The 24,470-nt window shown below is 35.3% G+C and overlaps 1 protein-coding gene across 1 annotated transcript; it reads left to right on the top strand.

The window, feature by feature from the left end:
- The first annotated feature begins 757 nt into the window (after window positions 1-757).
- Window positions 758-24,174, top strand: LOC118180554 (receptor-transporting protein 3-like). Its single transcript, XM_035349630.2, has 5 exons — window positions 758-1,250; window positions 7,905-8,070; window positions 16,621-16,768; window positions 19,781-19,945; window positions 23,436-24,174. The coding sequence occupies exons 2-5, from the start codon at window positions 7,943-7,945 to the stop codon at window positions 23,589-23,591; spliced, it is 597 nt and encodes a 198-aa protein (XP_035205521.1). The 5' UTR covers window positions 758-1,250; window positions 7,905-7,942; the 3' UTR covers window positions 23,592-24,174.
- The last annotated feature ends 296 nt before the right edge of the window (window positions 24,175-24,470 follow it).

The raw sequence follows: 24,470 nt of genomic DNA, 5'->3' as shown, positions 1-24,470 counted from the left end.
CTGTTTTCTCCAAGAAGTAAAATTTCTACCAAGAGGTAGCCAAGGAAAAACAAGCTTGCTTTTCCAAAAAGCTGATTTTCTTTCTTTTTTTTGCTTGTTGAAGAAGTAGGACCTATGTCAGACATCCTGGAAATCAAGAAATAAATCTACGACAATATACGTTTTTCGCTCTAATTTTATAATTTATTTAAAATTATTTACCCCCACCCCCAAAAAAAAAGAAGAAAAGAGAGGGGAGAAAAAAAAAAAAAAAAAGCTTTGTGAAGCTAACTATGCAGCCTAGAAATCAAAGAACTTTACATTTAAAGTTCTACGAAAGAAGTATTCATAACCTGTATGGTTTTGTCATTTTAGTTTATTCAGAAAGAAAAGTATAGAAAACAATTTCAGCCTTATTGAAAGAAACTCTAAATTTAATAATTATGTCAAAATTTTTAAAAATTCGACTTAATCGAAAAAATTAATTTTAACATATTTTCGTGTGGTTTTCATTGAGTTTCGCTTTTCGAAAAGTACGAATTATTGAAGTTTAAGTAACTGAAGTTCTGCTGCAATAATAACAAGCAAGAATTTCAAAATCATACATCAATGCAATAATGAAACCAACACCATTTTATAATGAAATCTTTCACCATCGATATTTCGATATAATTAATCCTGTGTGACGATATTTTTATCACCAGAGATAGCTGCATCTGAAACAGCGCAATGATTGACATTCAAGTGCCAAGCTTCAAGAAGAAGAAAAAAGAAGACATCCAAGTATAAACATAACCTGTTCTTACGATAACAGCAGTAAATTTAATTTAATCGAAAATCACCTAAAACTGTGCCCATTCCGTAAGGTTTTAAATTTTATTAAACTCTTAAAAAGATGTTCAAAAACTAAAATAATTATTTAAAAGCCGACATCGAATGCCTTACTGATTCTTTATTCCAATAATAGTGTATGTGGTATTATGGGTAAGATCTTACTTAAGAACGGCAAAAGCCAACCGTCAGATTCGCCAAAGTATTGCCAGATGGGTGCAGCATTTGCTAGGTAAAGAAGAGAGAACGTCTATAAAAGTAGGCTATTGGATTACGTGGCGCTTCAGAATTTTGGAGTTATGTTTTCGGATGGTAGTTGTGAATGGTGTTTGCTGACTTCAAAATTTTGGTTAGATACCTGAAGTTTCTTAAACGGTATTGATTTTAACTGGTGTTTCTTCAAGTAAATATCTGCACCGGCATTGGTGGCAAAAAAAAAGGTAATACGTCCATTTTTAGTAGAAAAGTTTAATTCAGCTTCTGTTGCATGACTGTGGTAACTAACCATTTAACTGTTTCTCTAGTAAATAGGAGTCAAAGCATTAAAATTATTACTACTCTGAAGGAAAATTGTTTAAGACGTTTTAATAGCTATTTGCATGCGATTTATAGCGTCTATAATATTTAACTTGCCTGTTTTTTGTAACTTATATTGCAACTTTTTGTAATTTATAACTTTGCATTTATAATGTTTAACTTAGCTGTTTTTTGTGACTTGTATTACAACGTTTTGTAACTTATATTGTTTTCGTATTTTTGAACATAACTTACCTTAACTTTGTTTTTTGTTTTAAGCTTTACACAAGATAAGAAATTAAGATTATCTTTGAGAGTTACCACCATTTTGCTTCAAAGAGCAAAATAGTGGAAAAAAAAAAAAAATGTGTGTAATGTTTTATTTCATGCTTTCGACTTTTGCTATTGTAACATGTTGTTGAAATTTCTACAAAAGTTTGCGTCAAATTCTTGAGTTCATGATTGATTTAAAAGTATAGTGTCAAATTTAGGATATTTTAATTTTAAAGGAAGATGAAATTACTGATTTCAGAAACTAGTGTTTGAAAAGTGTTAATTAATGTTGAAAGCGTTAATTTAAAAGAATGAATTCAAAGTTTTGTATGATATAAGCATGAACTACATATTTTATTATAACTAAAACTACAAAAACGAAAATTGCTCTGATCCTGTTTTATAGGAACTCGAATTGTAAAATAATTTTGTAATCTGTTTCCAGTTTTTTAATTGGTTTGATTCTAAATTTAAGTAGAAACTAAACTTGAGTGAATATTAGTTTTAAGAATTCTGATTAGTTTAAGCGCAAAATTTGAAAATTGTAGCTAGCATATAGCACATGCTAAGGGTTTTAATTGAAATATGGTCAGTTAGTTCATGTTGTATATCTAGTAAGTCATTTTGATAGTGTTTCTAAACTTGCGAGTTCTATATTGTTTCGAGTTAATTAGCTATATTAATGAACTATGTTATATTCTTGTTAGTTTTTATTGACCTCTAAGCCATCACTGTTCAGCACTATTCACTTTTCCATTCATGCCAATGACATGTAATTTCCATGTAATAAATGCATGTAAAATGAATTTTGTTTTTAAACACGATCAGAGTGATAATTTGTAATTAATAGTGTTAAAGCATTATAACATGAAACTATATTGTTATATATTACGAATTATATTCGTAACATTATTCGTATATGTTGCGAATAATATTACAAATTAATTCGGAATATTTGTTAAAGCAAGTTAATATCCTTCATTAACACGAGATTTCTAATTGGAAAAATTTGAAAATGTGCGAAGTTTTACGAAAAACCATAACCTCGCAGTTTAAGACATGTTGATGTTAAGAGTAACGAGTTTATGAAATTTGTGTCTGTAGTACTTAATTTTGAAACCATTTTAAAATTAAAACGTAAGAGAAACGCGCAACATAAAATTAGCAAAGCAACAAACAACCTTGCGTTTGGCGTAGATAAAGTCAAAAACTCAAATCTTTAAAAATGTTACATTAAATAAACTGAGTAATAGGAAAATCGCCAAGAAACGCTGTTAAAAGGTTTTTGCTATGCATTTTGAAACACTCTCGATCTGAAGCTTTTAATTCGATCCAAAAATAAATTTCGAATAACATTAAGGAAGAGATTTTACATATTTATTAATCCACTGTTTGATTAGTGAACAAATTAAACAGGAAGTAACTGATACAAATTAAAATAAATTCTGAAATAAAATTCTTCTTAGCCTTTTTAGCGGAATTTGTCAGTATCTGCCATTTGCTAAAGCCAAGCAACCATTAAGGAAATTTTTCTTAATTTGAATGACACCAATTGTGTAATTTTCCGAAAATATTAGATTACTAATTATTTAGGTAAAAATAAATTTAATCGTAAATTAAAAAAATCTCTGATCAATTTATTTTTCTTATCACTAATATGAGATCTCTGCTGTGTCTAAATTGGACAAAATCGATTTGTCCAATTTAGAGAAAGTGCAAGAAACTGTAGAATTATTGGTTTAGATTACTGATTATGTGAATTTTTCGTGTAGTTCTGAAAATTCGACGTACGCTTCGTAAAATAGTCTGCTTTATCTAAGTGAAACTTGAACATGTTGTTAACCTGAAGTAACTTGATTGCTACACATGAAAAGTATGCGTCTCTTTCGCGGGGAAAATGTTAAACAATTTTCTAGTTTCGTAAAATGAAAACTGAAGTCAAGCGACAGTCATTTTCATCACATGTTGCGCTTTATGAGGTGTGTTGCGTTTAAAAATTCTTTCAGAATGGTTTTTAAAAGGTTAAAGTATGTTGAGCTATCATTTTACGTCTGTTCCATAAAATAACTTTAAAAATAGCTTCTAAATTCTATAAATTTCTAGTTTTCTTCAAATGTTTGCAATTATAAGAGCACAAACTCATAATTTTTTAATTCACTTTTTAAACCTCTATTAAAGCTTTTACCTCTCTTACTTAATATTTATTTCATAACTTGTTGTCAACTATTTATTTCTTTAAATATCCCCTACGACTTCACGTGAGCTTCACTTCTACATTAACACTTTAAACAAAATTTTAAGCATACAGCGGAAATGTGTTAATTTTTTAAATCCGCCACAATAGCCCCAAATAAAGTTTCTAAATATCAGTTAAGCATTGGCCCTTTACTTAAATCCTCTGCGCAACGATTGTAAGGCTGTATTTTCAGCAGTTATGGAGGTTAATTTGTAAGGCTTGATAATGTTTTCTTGTGAGAAATATAAATAGGTTTCCCTTAAACTCATCTGAAAAATTGGCTGAATTGATAAGATCATTGAGCAGCGACAGTTTGACTCGAACTCGTAATTTTAGCGAATGCACTGGCTGCGTGTTGGTTTCGTGTACTTTTTCATGTGTAGAGCAAAATAAATGAGTTACCTTTAGAAAATCTTTCACGGAGGCATCTTTGAGGCAGAACTTCGCTTGCTTTTTCGCATGTAACTAACAAACTAAGTTGAGGATAATATCAATTATTCGAATTTTGAAAATTTGAAATGTTACTGTCGAACAAAGTTTACTAAAAGTTTAACACTTCTGGATTAGACACCTATTTCGATCGACGCTGAAATTTTCGGATCTTCTGTTTTAGAATAACTTACTACAAAATATTGTGGCCACGAGCGGTAAAGTAGCTGAATACTGGTAGTTTTATTAAAGGTTCGAATCCTACGAGCGGACTGGCTGCATGGGCGTTTTCCGTAGTTTTTCCCATGTGTAACGTGTGTATGAGCCGATTTTCCTTAGAAAGTTCTCCTTCCTACAGAGATGGCATATGCGCCAATATTCATTATTGGCTACGATTAAATTAAAATATTTTTCTCCTTTATAGCAGCATTCATGTTTCCAAAGTAAATATATCTGTTTTTCAAGTGTTCTTGATTTATTAAAATATCTAACCTGAGTGATATAAATGTTCAGAAAAAATTTACCGGTACTCTTCCGTTATCGGGTCCGGAATCCGAAGTGTGCGTATGTATATATGTATGTGTGCGTAAGTATGTATATACGCTCACATATACACACATTTCTGAATCCGCTCCCGATAACGGAACAGTATCTCTTCACCTGATTAGAAATGAAATTTTTTTTTTTTTTTTTTCTATTGGAAATTGGTGCGTATATCTTGACGCGGATATAATGCTGTTTAGTTCATCATAACCTGGGCCCACCAGCAGCCCAGCTGCAAAGTCTCTGAACACTGGAAGAACTTTAGAAAGTCTTCCTCGAAGGCATACCTCCCCTTAGGCCAATAGTCTTCGCGTGCTTTGCTATAAATAAACCAGTATTTATCATAACCGTAATGTCATGTCATTAATTTATGGAACCTTTTTCTAACCCTATTAAAAATGAGGATTTAATTTTGCTTCATTATTGATATACACCTTGCACAACAAATGAACAGTTCTGTATCTCCCGTTCTAATGGACCGATTAACGAAATATAACTTTCGTTTTTCATGTCTCTAAAGTGCAACTTGGGGTATAAATTAGATTTATATATCATTGCCCTAATATATTTGTTCTGACACAAAATCGGATTTTTTGTGAAATGACGTACCAATTTTTTCCATATTTCGATTCTACGACTCAAATTACGTCGAGGTGACAAATTTTGTGAAAATCGCACGAGTTGTTTTAAAAAAAAAAATAGCTCTAAAAATTTTAGCTCCTCCGTGTTAACTGAATTTGGTATACATTCATTCATATCTTCTTTATAAAACTTGATTCCCTCTTTCACAATTCGAAGCTTGCTTTCAGTTCGGAATAAAATTCGCAGATATTTTCTGATTTATTTTTAATTTCTATTTTTTTAGAAAATTCTGTAAATTTTTTGAAAAGCTATGAAATTTTTGCCGTTATCTTAAAATTGATATGTATTTCTAGACATAACCTGCAAAAAATTAGTTTTTATTCAAAATCTCAAACGTGGAATTATATATTGGTTCTGAAATTTCCCATATTTGTTATAAGTGATAACACCAGATGTGGTTTACAGACTTTGAAAAATATTTTAAATTTATTTAAATGAATGAACGATGTATCTTTTTTCACGCACAGAGATACAAGGCAAAGAAAAATGGGTATTACAAATTTTAAGATTTCGCCAAGTGAATTGTTCTTGGGGTAAACAGGAAAGTGTGCGCTAAGGTAAGTTTTAAATTTCTCCAAGTTTCTCACTGAATTTTATAAAATTTAATATTTGGACATAATTTGGTCATAGGAATAGAAATATGAAAAAAAATCAGTTTATCATATCAGAAGTCCGATTTTGTGTCAAAATACCTGTTAGAACAATAATGTATGTATGTAAATCTAATATATAGCTTAAGTCGCGAGCTTTCGAGACATTAAAAAAAAATTAAATTTTCTCAATGGCCCAGTAGAACGGGACATATGAAACTGTCCCCTTTTTTGTGGTGTGTAGAGTGTACATTGCTAATGTAATTCCTATCCAATGTCCTTGCGTAGAAAACTGGCATTTTAAGCGTAATTTTATTGAAAATCTTGTTTTTAATTAAACAAAAGCTTTTTTTTTTTTTTTTTTTTTTTTTTGTCTCGTCTTCAAATTTTTTTGACTTGTCGAAGTTGGTCTACATTTGAAATCGCTTTGCCCATTATTTTGAAAATGTTATTACTCGAAGCATTTCTTTTACTAATAAACTAATAAACTGACTCTTGTAACCCTGCGCTGGCTTTGCTTCATAACGTAACCAACACTTTGTTTAGGAAACCCAGTAAGCATTTGGTTATGAATCAAGTAAGGACGATACTAAAAACATTAAATAAATACGTTTTTATCTGAAATTAATAGTAATCCGCTTATTTAAGTAGTAAACTGGAATAATTTAGACGAAGTTTCATCGAAACTCCTTTTTTATCATTCAAAATCTTTATTCCTTCTTTTTTAAAGCTTTTCGATTATCGGCTTATCGAAGTTCGACTGCCTTGTCCCACTATATTCAAAATTCTTTACTCAAAGGTGTTTCTTTTACCAGTAACTTGATTTTTCTAACCTTACGGTAGTTTTGCTTTATAATCCCAGCTCTTCGTTTAGAAGCCTCGGTAAGCATTTGATATACATGGTACTCGCAAAGTATGAAATCCGGCATTCTATAGAATACCTAAGCATTTTATAGAATGCCGAAAACTGGCTGCCAATGTATGCAATGATTAAGCATTACTAATAGATGCCAGATAACAAACCGGTAAAGTAGGAAGTACACCTGCATAATGCCTCGGGAAAGTATGCAAAAAGTTAGTTTCTACTGACTGGAACTTCAGAAAGAATTTTAAAACAACCATATACGAGATTACCGTTTAGTTTAGGTTCTGAGAATTTACTTAGAATTGTACATATTCTTGAGCACGAAATTCCTTTCGCGTCAGTTACAATTGCACAGTCCAGCGGAAATTGCCAAGCATTTGTGAAGCTTATAAGGTGCGGAAATATGAAATATCTTGTGTGAAAAAAAGTAGTGAAATGAATTCAAAATGTCATTCAAGCCTACCATATTGCAACAAATAGGTTAATTATAATTATTTTTATATGAAAATTGTTTTCCTCAATAAGAAGGGCATACATTTTTTCGAACATTTTCTTTGTGTTTTGAATAAAAAATCTTTAATGGCATTATTTTTCAAAATAACATTTGTATATCTGAGGGATGAGTGTCTTTCAAATAACCTTAAGGTCTCTTTTGCATATTTTGCCTAAAGAGCATTTGTATTTCTATAGAAAGGTATTACGTACAATGCCTACATAAAGTATATAATAATTCTCGTATTTATTATTTTGCCTAATATGTTAGGCATTCTTTAAAGTACCGAGGTATTCTATAGAATGCCGGCGTTTTATTCTTTACCGGTAGCATGTATAAAATTACACAAGGCTGAGAGCTTGAGGTAAATGTCGCTTTTATTCTGGAGCTAATGGTTAATATCCAAATAAAATACTTCGAATATATTTAAAAATTAATTTCTGTCATAATTTTACTCATATTTACATCATGTAATTTAACTAATTAACATTTTTTATTATTTACTAGTTGTTTTTAGAGAAGACTGGAGGAAAATAAAACCAGAAATGGTTGTATTTTCTGCACCAGTTTTCACTCCTATTGGACCAACACTGTTAAGGAGCAGATATCTCCGGATATTTTCTATCACTACGACGCCGGCTATTTTGGCTTTGCCGATTGTAAAACGAACTTGGTAAGTGAAATTATAGTATTGCTTTAATGTATATATGTTAACCAATTCTTCATGCAGCATTTACTCTCAAAAATAACAAAAAGCCGAGTTCAGTTCTTCTCTGTTTGCGATATTGGACTTTCTTCCACTTTCATTCGTAAGAAATAACAAATATATCTCACCTAATGTATCTTCTACGAAGTTGCTCCTTCTGTATATAATTATTGAACTTACAGCTCATAAATATACTATCTAATCTCATAAACTGGATTGCCGATTTGAAAAACAAAGTTCTAAACATGGCATGAGTATTTGCTACTGCAAATAACTTTGGGCTGCGATACACGCATCGGCTTAGAAACAAAACTAATTCCTTGAGATTTAAAGTTTGAATCCAAAAGAGGAAGATGAAATGTTGGTCCTTCTCCAGTTCGAATAAGTAGTTTCGATTGTAGCCCTTCTCTTGATAGAGAATATTTTAAGTCTTATCTTGTAAATATAGCCACGGTTAATACATCCTGGAAGCCGCTACGGGTCAAGTGGATAACACCGTTGAACACTGGCAGTTTAATCCAGCTTCAAATCCCTATGAGCGCTCGTGTTTTTCCCAATGTTTAACGTGGATACAAGCTAGTTTCCCTTAAGAAAGCTCTCCACGAAGTCGCGTCCCTCAAGGGGCTTTTCCGTCTCCTCTCCTCTTGGCTGAAACTTTTTTCCTTCCCTTCTCCCTTGTGGTTTCTCTCTACGGAGTTTGGGGCTCGTCACGAGAGACTGGAGCAGTCCTTGCATCTAGTTTTCGAGTGGCGAGAAAACTGCCCGCGTGTTTGCCGTGCGTGGAGACCCGTGTCGCTGGAAAGGAGGGTCCTGGTAGTTGAGGGGCGAGGTACTGTCCCCAACACACTGCTTTGGCCTCTGCTTCAGCTAAACGGGAGGCACCTTAGTCGTCCTCACGGGTGTCAATCGGCTGGTCACTAGTCCTTGTGTCAGTGGCTTGGGGTCAAGCTCTCTCGGGAGTACCTGCTTTCGGGAAAGCCAACTGTGGGACTTCAGTCTGCGTATAGGTCCGGCTAGCTTTAACACAGGAATCTGTGTTCCCTTGTTGGGCTCCGTGGTGGGCGGGGCCGTCGGACCCGAATCTTTTCTCTTATAAACATGGCAAATTCACATATTTTTCTACTAAAAGATTTTGAAGTCACTCCAGTCTCTCAACCTAGTTCTGAAACGTCTACTACTAAACCAGTCACTCAACCTAGCTCTGAACCACCTACTAATAAACCAATCATTCAACCTAGTTCTGAAAAGTCTACTACTAAACCAGTCACTCAACCTAGTTCTGAAAATTCTGCAAAAAAATTACGGACAGATGCAAATAAAAAAAATCATAACAATAGTCCCCGTTTCCTAGTCATCTCTAGTCCTTCTGGCGAAATGCATAAGATGTCTCCTTTCGTGATTAACAAATACATCCAGTCTTGTATTGGTGAGCCGACAAATATTAAGCGTCTCCGCTCCGGAGACTTGCTTATTGATACAAACTCAGCCACCCAGTCTGCTTCTTTACTTCAGATAACTAAACTCGGGCAAGCGAATGTCATTGTAACACCACATAAGTCACTGAACTATTGTCGGGGTGTAATCTCAAAATTCGACCTTCTGTATGTTTCTGAAGAAGAAATCGCTTCTGAGTTATCCGAACAAAATGTCTGCGGTGTAAGGCGGATCAAGATGCGTAAAGAAGGTAAGTTGATAGACACGAAACACGTGATCCTTATCTTCAACACGCCTGATCTGCCTAAGAATATTAAGGCCGGATACCTAAATATTCCTGTAAGACCTTATATTCCAAACCCTATGCGATGCTTCCAATGCCAGCGTTTCGGCCATTCTAAGACGTCTTGTCGTGGCAGCCTCACATGCGCCCGATGCTCACAAATTGGCCACGATTCTGAAAATTGTACCGCTGCGCCTCTTTGCATAAATTGCAAGGGTGAGCACCCAGCATTTTCACGCCTCTGCCCAAAATGGAAATTGGGAAAAGAAGTGCAGACTGCAAAGGTTACGAGGAACATCTCATATGCCGAAGCCAGAAGATTAATCCAAAGCACACAGCTACGACCAAATACATCTTATGCCAATGCTCTTAAAAGATCTCGCACAGTTGCCACCCAAACATCAGTTAGTATGCAGACTCCACCAAACAAAACTCAACAGACTACAAGCAACAGGAAGAAAGAAAACCCAACCCATACAGTACAAAATAAAGAAATAGTAATACAAAGCAAACCCAAAACTACCACACAAAAAGAAACAAATAAAAATAGAAGTTCCAGCAATAGCTCTCTTGATGGAATGGTTTCTGAATCTGCGGATTCAGACGGTATGGAAGTAGAAGAGGGTCTGGAAGTTCTCAAGCATCTACTTCCACGAAAAACCAAACAAGAGCACAGAAAAAACAAAAACCATTCATAATAGCCACCCTCATCTCATGGAACTGTCGCGGTTTCCACCGAAATTTACTTGACATCAAATCTATAATAAATGCGTACCATCCTGTGTGCTTAGCTATACAGGAAACAAATCTGCAACCAGAACAACATGCAAAACTTCGGAGGTTTTCTTTCGTCAGAAAGGATAACCAGTGGAGGTGTAGGTCTCCTCTCCTCACTGGATTATCCCTCAAATGTTCTTTCTTTGACGACATCCCTCCAAGTTGTCGCTACTCAAATAAATCTTCATATTGTTGTTTCATTTGTTTCTTTGTATTTGCCTCCAAATGAGCACATTGACCAGCAGGATTTAAATAATCTAATAGAGCAGCTGCCTGAGCCTTTTATCATAATAGATTTTAACGGCCATAGTCCACTCTGGGGTAGTAAAGATACAAATTGCCGAGGAAGACAAATTGAGGAAATGATCGACGATCATAGCCTTTGTCTCCTAAATAATGGGCAGGATACGTACTTCCATGACCCTTCAAGGACATTCCACGGTCTCGACCTTGCCATCTGTTCACCATCCTTGTTGCCATTTCCGACACTTTTAGTGTCGGAAATGACCTGTACAACAGCGATCATTATCCCATTTTTCTATCTCTTGCACGAAGAGGAGCAAACCCCATGTCGAGACTCCCTCGGTTTATACTGGACAGGGCAGACTGGGAACTCTTCTCTTCCTCCGCAGAGCTCACAGAGGAAATGGTAGAAGATGTGCATATCGATGACGCTGTGGACGCTGTTACTAATACTATTACTCAGGCAGCTATGCTTTCCATTCCTAGAACATCAGGAAAAATCCTAAAATATTCGAAACCGTGGTGGAATCGCGACTGTCATGAAGCACTGAAAAAACAGTAAAAAGCATGGGGTATTTTTCGTAGATATCCTACTCTGCGAAACCTCATAGCCTTTAAAAGAGCCAAAGCAAATGCACGAAAAGTAAGAAGGCAGAGCCAAAGGAATTCTTGGATTTCATATGTGTCGTCAATAACTTCCTCTACGCCTAGTAAGGCGGTTTGGGAAAGAGTTCGAAAAGCATGCGGAATATATAAGGACCACTCACTTTCCTTTTTGGAAAAAGATGGCCGAGTGATTAGCTCCATAGAAGAAATTGCAAATACTATAGGTGAGATATTTGCTGCCGTTTCTTCCAGCAGAAACTATTCACCTGCATTTCTCACTATCAAGCAGCACTCGGAAATAAATCCCATCGCATTCAACTCTTCCAAATCTGAGCCTTACAATAGAGCATTTACTATGGTGGAATTAAAGAGAGCTTTCTTGCAGACACATAGGTCTTCTCCGGGTTTTGATGGCATAAATTACGAAATGCTAAAGCATCTGTCCTATAAGTCACTGAAAGCCCTTCTCACTCTTTACAATAGAGTGTGGAAGGAGCGTACTTTTCCCAGTGCATGGAGGAGAGCTGTTGTCATTCCTATTGCCAAGCCAGGGAAACACCCAAGGAATCCCTCGAACTATCGGCCAATTGCTCTTACCAGTTGTGTTTGCAAACTGTTTGAAAAGATGGTAAACAACCGCCTAGTCTACTTCTTATAAAAGAATAATATTATATCGCCTTATCAAAGTGGTTTTCGAAAGGGGAGAACAACCGTAGATAACATGCTCCTCTTAGAGACATCCATTCGAAAAGCTTTTGTCAGAAGAAATCACCTTGTCTCAATTTTCTTTGATATAGAGAAAGCTTATGATAAGGCATGGAGATACGGTATACTTCGCGATCTTCACGAGAGTGGCTTGCGCGGCAACCTACCAATTTTCATTCAGAATTTCCTGACCGCTAGAACTTTTCAAGTAAGATTTGGCTCTGTTTTTTCGGATGTTTTTCAACAGGAAGAGGGTGTGCCTCAAGGTTGTGTTCTTAGTGTAACGCTTTTCAGTTTAAAAATAAATTCTGTATTAAAAGAACTTCCTCCCACCATCTTGGGATCACTCTATGTAGATGATTCACAGATTAGCTATCGAGGAGCAGACATGAGATACATAGAGAGGCAATTGCAGATGGCTCTGAACAAGATCCAAGAATGGTCAGACAAACAGGGATTTACTTTTTCGAAACAGAAAACTGTGTGCGTACACTTTTGTAGGAAGCGAGGTCTCCATCCTGAACCTGAGTTATATCTAAATGGTACAATTATTCCAGTTGCGCCCGAAGTAAAATTTTTAGGAGTGACGTTCGACCGAAAATTGACCTTCCTTTCTCATGTTTTAAACCTGAGAAAGAAGTGTCTATAAACACTAAATATTTTAAAAGTGTTGGCGAACACCTCCTGGGGTGCAGAGCGTCGCTCTATGCTTCGCATTTACAGAGCGCTTATCCGCTCTAGACTGGACTATGGCTCAGTTGTTTATGGATCCGCTCGGTCATCTGTTTTGTTAAAACAGGATCCTGTTCACCATCAAGGTCTGCGGATTTGTTCAGGAGCATTCAGGACTTCTCCTGTACAGAGCCTATATGTGGACTCTAACGAACCATCACTTTATCTGAGGCGCGAGCAATTGTCCCTTTTGCAATATTTTAATATTCTATCCCAACCTGAACATCCCAATAAGCTGTGCTTACTCGATAATGAGTGTAACACATTATATGAAACACGTCCATCCTGTGTTCCTACTTTTCCTTTAAGAGTTCGGCCTGTCATTGAGGAACTCTCCCTCTCTGATATGCACCCCCAAGCAGTACAGAATTTTGAAATTCCACCTTGGGAAAATTCACGGATCCAGCTTCTTGATGTTTTCAAACATCACGTAAAGGCGAGCACTAACGAGATCGTTTACAGACAACTTTTCGCTGAGCACAGGCACAAATATAGCAGTTATCATCCGATATACACAGATGGATCGAAGTCAAATGATCATGTCGGGATGGCTTTTGTATTTCAAGATTACATGGAGGGCCGATGCCTGCACCATGCTTTTTCACTCCTAACATCTGAACTAACTGCAATATATTACGGTCTTTTGTACATCTCAAAGCTCTGCCACAAAAAATTCATAGTTTATACAGACTCGTATAGTGCTCTTAAATCCTTGGAAGCATTCCCCGACACGCAGAATCCTGTGGTAGTGGATGTTCTCAAAATTCATAGAAATTTAACAATTCGAGGATATGAAGTCCTGTACTGCTGGGTCCCTGGACATGCAGGAATAAAGGGAAATGAGCTTGCAGACATTGCAGCCAAATATGCTGTTGAACCGTCCACTCGCCTTATTCCTTTTAGAGACATCTGGTGTGTAATCAAGGGGAAGATGCGGAAAAAATGGCAGCAAATTTGGGATGTTCAGCATCACAACAAGTTGAGAAACGTCAATCCTAGAATTGAACTTTGGGAAATTACTGGAAATCGTAAGGAGGACGTTCTTTTGACTCGCCTCAGAATTGGTCACACTAGAGTGACACATAACTATCTTCTCGAAGCTGAAAATGAGCCTGTGTGTTTTAATTGTAATGTTTGTTTATCTGTTCGTCATATTTTAATTGAGTGTCCATGTTTTAATAATCTTCGCCAGAAATATTTTAATAGCTGTGACTTACCTCTCGACCGTTTAATCGGAAGAGAGGTCAATTGTAATTTATTTTATTATTTAAAAGAGATTGGCTTTTATTACCTAATGTAATTTATTTTGAAGACAGTGTCTTGAATTTTAATATGTGCTTTTAACTTGTGTTTATATGACTTTATCCTCTGGATTTGATACATTTATTTACTTGTTTTTATTTATTGAATTTTAATGACATCCATTGTAATCATCCCACCTTGTGTTTGGCGCATTATAATCATCTCTGGTTTTTGCGCCATAATCACTCGCTCACTCACTCACTCACCCCACGAAGTCGCGTGCCGTGCCATAATCAAAATTACCAAAGCAATGGGTTCCATCTTTCTGTGTAGCCTACACCGCCATGAGGACAGCGGGCCTGCTGCTATGCTTTTATGTTACTGCGTATTCTGTGGAGAAAAAATCTACTTGTGCATCTGTTGCGCTTTGTGAGTCACATAAATTGCGCATGCTCTGACAGTACGCAATTTATGTGACCCACAAAGCGCAGCAGATGACAGCTGAGAGTCACTGCTGTACAGCCAGAGAAAATCCGTACACAAGGGCCAAAGCTCCCGAGAGGGCTGAACAAGCGACGTAATTTAATTGTTACATGGGCACACAAGGTCGTTAAAGGAAAATGCATTGGACTCCTTTACAAGTGAACAGTTATCATAAGCTTTAAAGTTGCACTTCATGAATTATAGGATTATTTATATCAATTTTATAGAATCGCATACTATGCCAGATCTTATGGGAAATTTTTATAGAACATGTGCAAGTATCAAAATGAGAATTCACAGAAATATTTACATTCTACTTACAAAGTAACTGTGTAGAACAGTTCCGAGTTAGGAGTAATATGCTTTGCCCAAAAGCCTAAATATTATCAGCATTATCATTAATGTATGCAATTACCTTCAGAGCTTTGTCAGACCTTTTTCATTTTCCACTAGACTAGTTCTTCACAGAGCATTCTAAGAGACGCATGTCCTGTGTTATGGTGCATTCATGCAAGTAATGTCTCAGTTTACCTGCTTTACCACAGACGGGCTTGTATGGACATTTTTGCAGTTTCACACATGTGTAACGTGAACTAGTTTTCGTTGGGAAAAAAAGCCGTAAAGACATCGCCGCCCCTTGGGCTATATGTCGTACCATTATTAAACAATCTGAGACGCCTTTTGATCTCATCTCGGATAATTGAAACTCATCTCGGAATAAACTGGAAGTCGAATTTCTACAAGAGTTATTACAGATGTAATAACTTGTGTACTGACGGTAGCGATGCCAGTGCATCAACCTTGATGCATCTCACCTTTGTAAATGCTTTCCAGAATTGTTTTCATTTGCATTGCCTTGAGAATTTTTTTAACAATGCCACGTAGTCTGTATAAAATGGTCTATCATTTGTTTTGCAATTCTGTAGATTTAAAAGTACATTTCTATCGCAAAAGTTATTAGCACCAATTTAAAGGCTTCATAAAGCAGTTTTATTTCAGTAGTGTTTTCTCATTACGATAATTTAAAAAAGTTTCATTAAAAATGTATTCTTTAGAAATTTAAATGTCAAACCAAAATTCAGCCTCTGAGTATCTAATATTTAATTCAATTACTCTAAAAGCAGGTTTTCGTATCTTTTCCGTTTTCGCACAACACGCGCCAAACGGTCTTCTTTAGAAACATAATGCGCCGACTTGACACTTCCAGCGAGAAAATTTTCATGAGCTAGCTAATTTTAACTGTTACAATGTTTAAACCTAGATGCACGTAAAATGCACCACGGTAATGTTTAATTATTAGTGCATAATATTTATGTAAAAGCTGCAGTATGTGCATCAGTATACAATTACTGTATTGTGTAAAATGTTTAAATATTTTAAAATGCCCAAATAGTATACAGCATCAACAAAAGTTTCTGTTAAGCTCCCTGACGTCGCGCTTCTGAGTCGCCAGAGTTCTCGCGTTGTACCGTTGCGGATTCCGGACTGCACCCGAGTAGTCCTAGCAAGCCGCCCGGGTGTCCGCATGCGCTCTCATCTGTTAGTTTATCGTAAATATTTCTTAGGTTAATTATTTTAATAAAAAAAAATTGAATGATACGTTTTAAAAACCTTATATCGATTATATTTTGTAAAGAAGAACACAGTTGCAGCTGCTAAGAATACATTCCACTGTAGATAATAGGAAATGGTTAAATGTGTCATATTTCCGTAGAAAATTGTTTGGCGCGTGTAATCTCGCAAAGGAAACAATACAAAATTCGATGTTTTCAGTGTCATCGAAATTAGTAACTTCCGTGAAAATGATAACGATATTAACCAACATACACGTATTCCTAGGTAAATGTCGCTTTTGAAGATTAGATAAAACATGTCTTGTCTCTCGCTCGCAGGTCGTGCTATGTAAAAAGTGCCTAAAATGAAGTTTCATATTAATTATGAGCTATGAGCTTCTGTATGTATAACTTTGATTTTCAACTTGGGCAGGCATCTAAATCTTCATTCTGTTTCAGTAATTTTGCACTAGTGTGGCAGCTCATCTTCTACAAACTATTCTCTCGGTTTTCTCCTCATCCTTGGCGACTTGTTATTGTAAATTCAAGACCAACTGGTAGGTGGCATACTTTCGTGGATTCAGCGAAAGTTCGTTTCTCCTGCGAGGTATGTAGTTTATTGGAACTTTACGAAAATCAGATTTCATGATCTATTTGTTTTTGTAAATGATGGCGAAACTATTTGTATAATATATCTGTTTGTTATTTTGCGTTTAGAACATTTGCGTGATTAAAGCATCTCCGAAGAGAAACAGTAACGCTAAAACTTGAAGATCCAATTTACCACATTCCTCTTTTATATCGTAAAATTTCTAGTAAAATAAAATCTATAAAAAGAGGAAGTCTAAAAATTTAGGTCTTTGATTGGCAGCAGTGCGTCACGATTCTACGAGAAATAGCCCCTTCCCCGTCGCCGAGTGGTTAAAACCGCTGAATACCGATAGCTCGACCCACTTTCTGTTCGAATCCAGGTGAAGGTTAATTGCATGGTTGATGTTCGTACACCATGTGTAACGTCCGCCATAGTAACATGTTCGTGTACCATGTTGCCCCATGTGTAACATGAATACGAGCTAATTTCCCTTTGAAAGTCCTCCACAAAGGGCATCCTCTTCTCTTAGTCTGATAGCTCCTCATGATTTTGTCGTATTCAAAGAATATACCTACAGGAAATAATTCTGATGTACCTTTATAGAACTTGAGCGTCAAAATTCATTCTCGAAAGACTATTACTTTTATTGATTTGTTACTAAGATAGCTTGAAAATTCAATTTAATGAAATATCAGTTAGGATAAATTGAACCAGTTTTTCTATCTTTTAGAGTTTCAATACAGGAAATATATTCCCTAGGGAGTGTCAGTAAAGGTTTTTTTGGTTTATTTGATTACGGCAAAGCACACGAGTGATTGCCTAAAGGGAGGGATGCCTACGCAGAGGACTCCGTAAGGAAAACTAGCTCGTATACACGTTACACATGGGGAAAACCACGAAAACGCCCATCCAGCTGTTCGCGGCATTCGAACCTCGGACCCAACTACCAGTGTTCAGCGACCTCTCGTACGTTGAGAGGCCTTATACATGCAAGAGTCGCTAAGTTTGGGAGACAGTTGTAAACTGGTACCATTTCTATTTAACAAAAATAAAACTGGGCCTTTTACCGATATCAAAGAAACTTAGCGATATAATTGGTATTTTAAAAGCTGGTTATACATTAAAAATTACAGATCAAAATGAGTCATTCGGACATCTGGATTCTGGATGACTGCAGGTCTTTATGTTATGCATGTTAACTGCTGTGCTTCTCTTTCACGTTTTAATGAATACTTAACTGTCTTTTTGCTTTCCAGAATTAAAGGAAATAAGATCACCAGTTGTCGAATAGCTCAAGTCGCTGAGCGAACGTCTGTCTTGGGGCAGTTTCCGTGCGGCCTTTCTTTTTTTTTTTTTTTTTTTTTTTTTTTTTTTTTTTTTTTGTATACATAATTTATTTAATGGCTTTGCATTTTATTTGGCTGCTGTATTTCGCAATCTAAAAATTTATTTTATAATATTTTGTAGTATAGTAACAACATAGTAACGTAAACTACGATCAATCAAAATTACGATCGGGGTTAATGGTATCTTAACAGTACCATTAACCCCGATCACATTAAAAGGCGTCTTCTGTATAATCTTTTATTCCGAAACTTCAGTGGACTCAAAATAGTTTAATCTTCTAGTTTGCACTTCGAAACACAATTATTCTGCACTGCATTTTTAGAAAGTTGTGAGGGGCGCGAAGGAGATAATTTTTTCTATTTTTTTTCGTACAGTGTTGCCATTGGCTTGCTTTGAAATCGTTTAGTTTGTTAATCAAAAATTCGTTGAATTGTTACAAAATATGAAATCGATAATAAAAAATTTTAAATTTTTGGGCTTCCAGATGCCCATATTCGGGTAGAAAAGTACGTTATTCAAAATTGGATGGCTGTAGGTACTGTTGTTTTATCACAGTGTAAGAAACGTACATACATTTATGCCGATTCTTTATTATTTAATTTTTAAATATAATACAGGGCTGTAATAGTTGGTGGCAACAGTTTGAAACGTAAACTCTAACATTTATCGTGAACCAACGCAAAATGTCGAAACGAAATTAATAGCCCTTTTGGGCTAACGGCCTTTGGGTTAATAAATTTTTTAAAAAATCTGAAAGCTTTCAGGACTTGTATTACGCCCGAAGGGACTTTTTAAACGCTTTGTGTGTTACCTTTCCTTATTAAATATTATACTCTTCGCAATTAACACCATAAAATTATATTCAACCGCAGTATCGCAAAATAATTTTAAAATGAGCATATCTTTAGAATTTCCGATACAGTCTCGCACGCTGGAGATAAAAATGTTTTTTCTGTACAACGTTACCATTGCTCGCTTTGGAATCGTTGAGTTATTTAACCAAAAATTCGTTAAAGTTTTACAAAAAAAGAAATCGATAATAAAACAAATTCCAAATTTTAATTTTTCGCAGGAGGATTAAGTTATTCAAAATTGGATGGCTCTAGGTACCACCGTTTTATCACAATGCGAGAAACATACATTCATTTTTGCAGATTCTTCATTATTTAATTTCTTTAATTATAATAGAGGGCGGTAATATTTGGTGCCAGTAGTTTGAAAAGTGAATTAACGCAAAATGCCAAAACGAAATTAATAGCTCTTCTGAACTAACGCTCCTGTGGGATAATAAATTACAATGAAAATTTTAAAAATGTACATTTCTAAATTTGCGGATTTTTTTTATGTATTTAGAAGAATCAAACATTTGCGAAATCTTGAAATGTCCCCTAAAATTTGCAAGAATAATCGAGGAAATTCACGTAATGAAGTTATTGAATTAATGGTAAGTATCTATCGTGGACTGCAGTATTTCCCGCGTGAAATACAGCAACAGCATCATTTAGAGTTGAGTATCAACATTCATAGAAAGATGTTTCTCGTCATCAGTAATCTAGTGTAATACAATTGTTTCAATACTATTTCCAGGTTTCTGGCTATTTCACTTGTAAATTCTTCATACTGTGCTTCATTTCACTGTTCCGGCGTGATTTATACTGAAATCGACTTTCTTTTAAGTAGGCTTGTGGTCATGGATGGACTTCGATGAAAGGAAGAATAACCTTTTGGTGCTCATTTTCAAACAATTCGGGTGTCGTTGCTTACAAGCTGTATGGGCAACAATGTGACAGTTGCCCGGCTGAGACTTACGAACCCGCAATGTGGTATCCTGAAGAAATAGAGAAGGTATGTATTTTTGAATTTTTGCGCGCATGTTTGGATCATTTAATAAGTGGAAGAGGAGTATGCCAACTTTAAACTTAAGCAGGATTAAAACCGTAGATTAGCGTTGTTTATGGAAAGCTTTCGTATTTATTTGAAGGTAATTTCGAGAATCATTCTAAAGATTAATATCGGAACTTGGCCATAAAATGTAATTAATTCTACCAATGCTCTTTCCGCCTTGGATTCACAGCCTCGGTTCTCCTGCGGTCTGATAGTGGATAGTAATAAAGAGAGACGAATACCCATTAAGCCGATGTGAAGCAGTTTGTTGAGATATGGGTCTTCTATATTGCAAGATCATTAAACTGTTGTGCTGTCAGTACTCTATTATGTATTGCTGTTTGACACAGGACTGAAGTAACCTTACAGCATCCAGACTTTAGAGAGTTTGATAGTTTTGGTAGTGAAGCCAGTGATTTTATGACGGCTTTGACCATTAAGCCATCTCGAAATATCAGAATGTCTTGATTAACTTGCAGCATTCTCAAACACTTCCAAGTACAAACTTTCGTATCAGCGCAATTGCCTTGGCGCTGTCTGACGATTTTTCACTGCTAATAAACGGTGATTTAAAAATATAAACATTTTGCATTTTTATTCGGTATTTATCTCGGAAATTGAATCAATAAATCTATAGGAAAGGGTTTTTCCCTTTTTTGATTTGGTGGAAGTTTCGTAGCAGTTGCTTTCAGAGTAGATTCAAAGCAATTATTCCTTTCAGTAACTTTATGGCAAAATACTATTATTCTGCAGAAATTTTACAGCCATTTCATTCATTGGAGGCAAATCCCATAAAACGCGTATTTTAAAATTAAGACAAAAAAATGTCATGATTTACTAAAAATCTTTGGAACTTGGAATGGAACAAAAAGGAAAACAAAAGGAATTGACGACTTTGCATGGTAAAACTGGAGAAATTTTACGTGCAAGGTTAATAAAGTTTGCAGCATTTTGAAAATTTGGCTACATCTAATTAAGGTGGTTGTGCTGATACATAAGTGTACCTCCTTCGAAAGCATTTCACTGCACTAAAATTCTTATATCTAATAAGCCAACCTCACAGTTCTGGAAACATTTTGATTGTTTGAAGTCCAAAGTCAGATATTATGTGTTTTAGTTTTGCTTTGATTTGTAATTCGGAAGTGTTGATTTAATATACAGATTCAGTTTGCATATTTAAAATACAGAACTACAGTACCAAAATACAGTATCATCAAATGTGACTCTAAAAATTTCCGTCTTTGTGGCAAAATATTATATTCCTGCAAAAATTTCACAGAACTTTCTTCGTCTGCAGGCAGATTTCACAAGAGCAAATTTCACAATCCAGCTGAAAACAAATATCGCAATTTATCTTAGAGCTTCCAATACAACCAAAACAACATTTGGCGACGTAACTTATTCAAACTTAGCTATCGATATGGTTACGCCCACCTGCGGCCGAGCTGTAAAGTCGCGGAGTACTGGTGGTTCGGTCCGGAGTTCGAATCCCTGCGTGGGCAGTTTCGTGGTTTTCCCCATGTGTGACGTGTATATGAACCAGTTTGCCATAGAAAATCCTCTACGAAGGCATCCCTCCCCTTAGGAAGATGGCCTTTGTGGACTTTGCCGTAAACAAATAACCAAAATTGAAATGGTTACCTGAAGTATTGTTTTGCGTATGGTTGCCACAGTTTGGCTGCTACTGAAAATTTGGCTACTTCTAGCAAGGAGGTTGCGATAATACCAAAGTACTCTTTTAAGATTAAGATAAAAATGTACGTAAAAAAAGAGCTAAGGAAGTTGAGACAGGAGACCATCAACAGAGCAACTGCACCATCATTACGACTTTCAGCTTTTGTGCTCTATTGATGAAAACTATCTACCATCCGCTCCGCTATCAGCGGTATTTATTTGAAATAAAATTTTGCAAAGTTACAATGGTTGTGCAAATATACATATGACATACAGAGACATTATACAGTTCTTGTGGTGTTTACATAAATGGCAATTTTAACAATAAAGCTCATAACATGAATATTTAGAGAATTGTTACTTAAGTTGAAAATTTATGTTTACTGATTTTTATATGTTAATTTTGAAGAATAACCAAATTATATAATATAAAATGTCATTATACATATTAAGAGAATCTAGAAATAAATGAGTAGTCTGTAACTGTAGAGATAAGTAAAAGGTAAACAGACCTTGAGAATATAAATAGGTCTTGCATAAAAGAAGAAAACGGTCCTTGAGTTGTAGTCTTTAAATTTAAAATATTTGAGTATAAATTCATCATATTTGAGTAGACATTGTATTTATCATTGTACATGTTTATATAAGATTAGAGAGGACGTAATATGGGTAATTAGATTTGAAGTCCATAATTAACAGATTGTGTTAAATGTTGCGGAGAAAATGTTGAAGAGTACGTAGCGAGAAGTGGAATACTGAGTTGACATTCTGTAAGTTATAAAGGGGACACACTGATGAAATGTTTAAACACTGCTATAAATGTTTGTAATCAAAAAAGATTTCTTACTCATATCGTATTTGTAGAAAATATAGGCAGGAGTTAATATATTGAAGAGAAGGTAAGAAAGGCCAGAAAAAGGTACAGAAACTGATCTCGCCTCCACCCGAGAGCGCACTGACGGCCGAATGGAAATTGCCCTAAATACTAGTAATTTGACGAACGAGTTTGCTGCATGGGCATTTTTTTTTTTTTCACTCATTGTGATAACTCCCACGAAGGCATCCCTCCCCTTATAGATATCCCTACTGTGCTGTTCCATGTTCAAATGAACCAAACCCATCTCGACGGCCCTTCCCCCCCCCCCCCAATCTGCAAGTGATGCTGAAATTAAGAGGACGCTGGGAGAAATTGTGGAAAGATATTCTTCAGTTACTAGGGAAGAAAAGTCAAGCGAAATATCATTTTGAATGAAAGGAAAATGACGGTTTGTTACTGTTCCTAGTGTTTTTTCTATTCTTATTGTAGCGCTTTAACCCTTTTGCCCCTTTTTAATTGGTGTCTTGTAAAATGGTATTTTTTCCCTATCGTCCTTTGAAATACTGCATTATATTTATTCAGAGCTTCAGCCGGACCTTGGCTAAGCTTAGTTTTTCATATGAAATTGTGATTCCAACCGTAGCCACAAATAAGACGAGATATAGTATTTTATTCATTTATTTATCATAAATTTAATAACTGAATTTTTATCTGTTAACATTTTATTGCGTTTTAATTATTAATTTTTCTTGTTTTTCTTTTTTGAGGGTCTTCCGTAAAGCTCCGACACTTCTAGTTTTAGAAGTTAAGCCTTGGTAAGGAAACCAAAAAAACTAAAATCTGTTTCGAATAGTGAAATATTGTCAACCCTAGCTATAAAAATTATCAATGAATTTTTAAGATTTGTCAAATGTCATTGCGCCTTATCTCTTTATAAACTACAATCCAATTTATTTTCAGGTTCTTATGAATATATGCAATCGAGTGGCTTATCTATTTTACGGTTTCGAAAAACCTCCTATTCAACTGAATCGCAGACCGGGAAAGCCAAGAAATCCCCATTATTCGGAGCGATGTCAAGCCTGTAAAGATGGCGTGTGTGCAGAACGCAGATGAGGCTATGTTCTAATATTCGAAATGCTCTTGACAATTGAACATTTTTGAATCAATCGATTTAACTAAAAAGTGCGCTGGTGTACCTATTTTACTTAAATGTTTAGAAGTTTTAGACATTTTCTTATTCTGTAGAACTGTTTATTCGAAGAACTTTTTGATATAATTTCTCAACGAACCATTTCGTTGTTTATTTTTAGTTCAACTAAACTGACTCTACTTTAAGCTGATCTTTTTGAAAACCATCTTGGATCCTAGATTTACAAACTTTTTGTAATAAGGATTCATATTTGCTTCAAAAAAACTTATTTTAATGTGTAGAGCCATTTTTAGTCAATGATGTTTTTTAATGCTTCGAATGTTTCTCTGTTGCGTGTTGCAAGAAAGGAAGTTTAAAATTACTATTGAATAATGGCTTTGTAAATTTCACAAATCTTAAAATTTGTTTTAAGTTTCATCAACTAGCTGCATTGCGTTCGTCGCACAAGTGAAAGCGATCTTCATAAACAAGCTTTTGTTTCCTTTTGTTTAAGAAATGAAACAATACCTTTCTAATGTATATTGTTTAATAAAAATTTTTGTTTAAAATATTGTTCTGAAATGTTTAACTAAGCAGCAACTATTATGTCAAAATGCTTATGAATTCATATTTCTCGATTCAATCTTTATATTATACTGAGAGTTGTGCTCTTATTTGTGACTTAAGAGTGCTAAAGAAGAGGGGGGGGAACTGCGCTAAATTTTGAGTCCTTTCAATAGCAGTCGTGCATGTAAGATAGACCATATCTTTGTCTCTAAAACTATAAATTTCGTATTTGCATCAAATGCATAATTAAAATAAATTCGCGGGCCGCATAAAACTGCTTTTCAGGCCGCCATGTA

The sequence above is a fragment of the Stegodyphus dumicola genome, chromosome 8 (assembly GCF_044657685.1).
Source record: "Stegodyphus dumicola isolate Sdum_Otavi_A_Nest chromosome 8, ASM4465768v1".
NCBI lineage: Eukaryota > Metazoa > Arthropoda > Arachnida > Araneae > Eresidae > Stegodyphus > Stegodyphus dumicola.
This window is presented reverse-complemented; position numbering and strand designations above follow the sequence as displayed.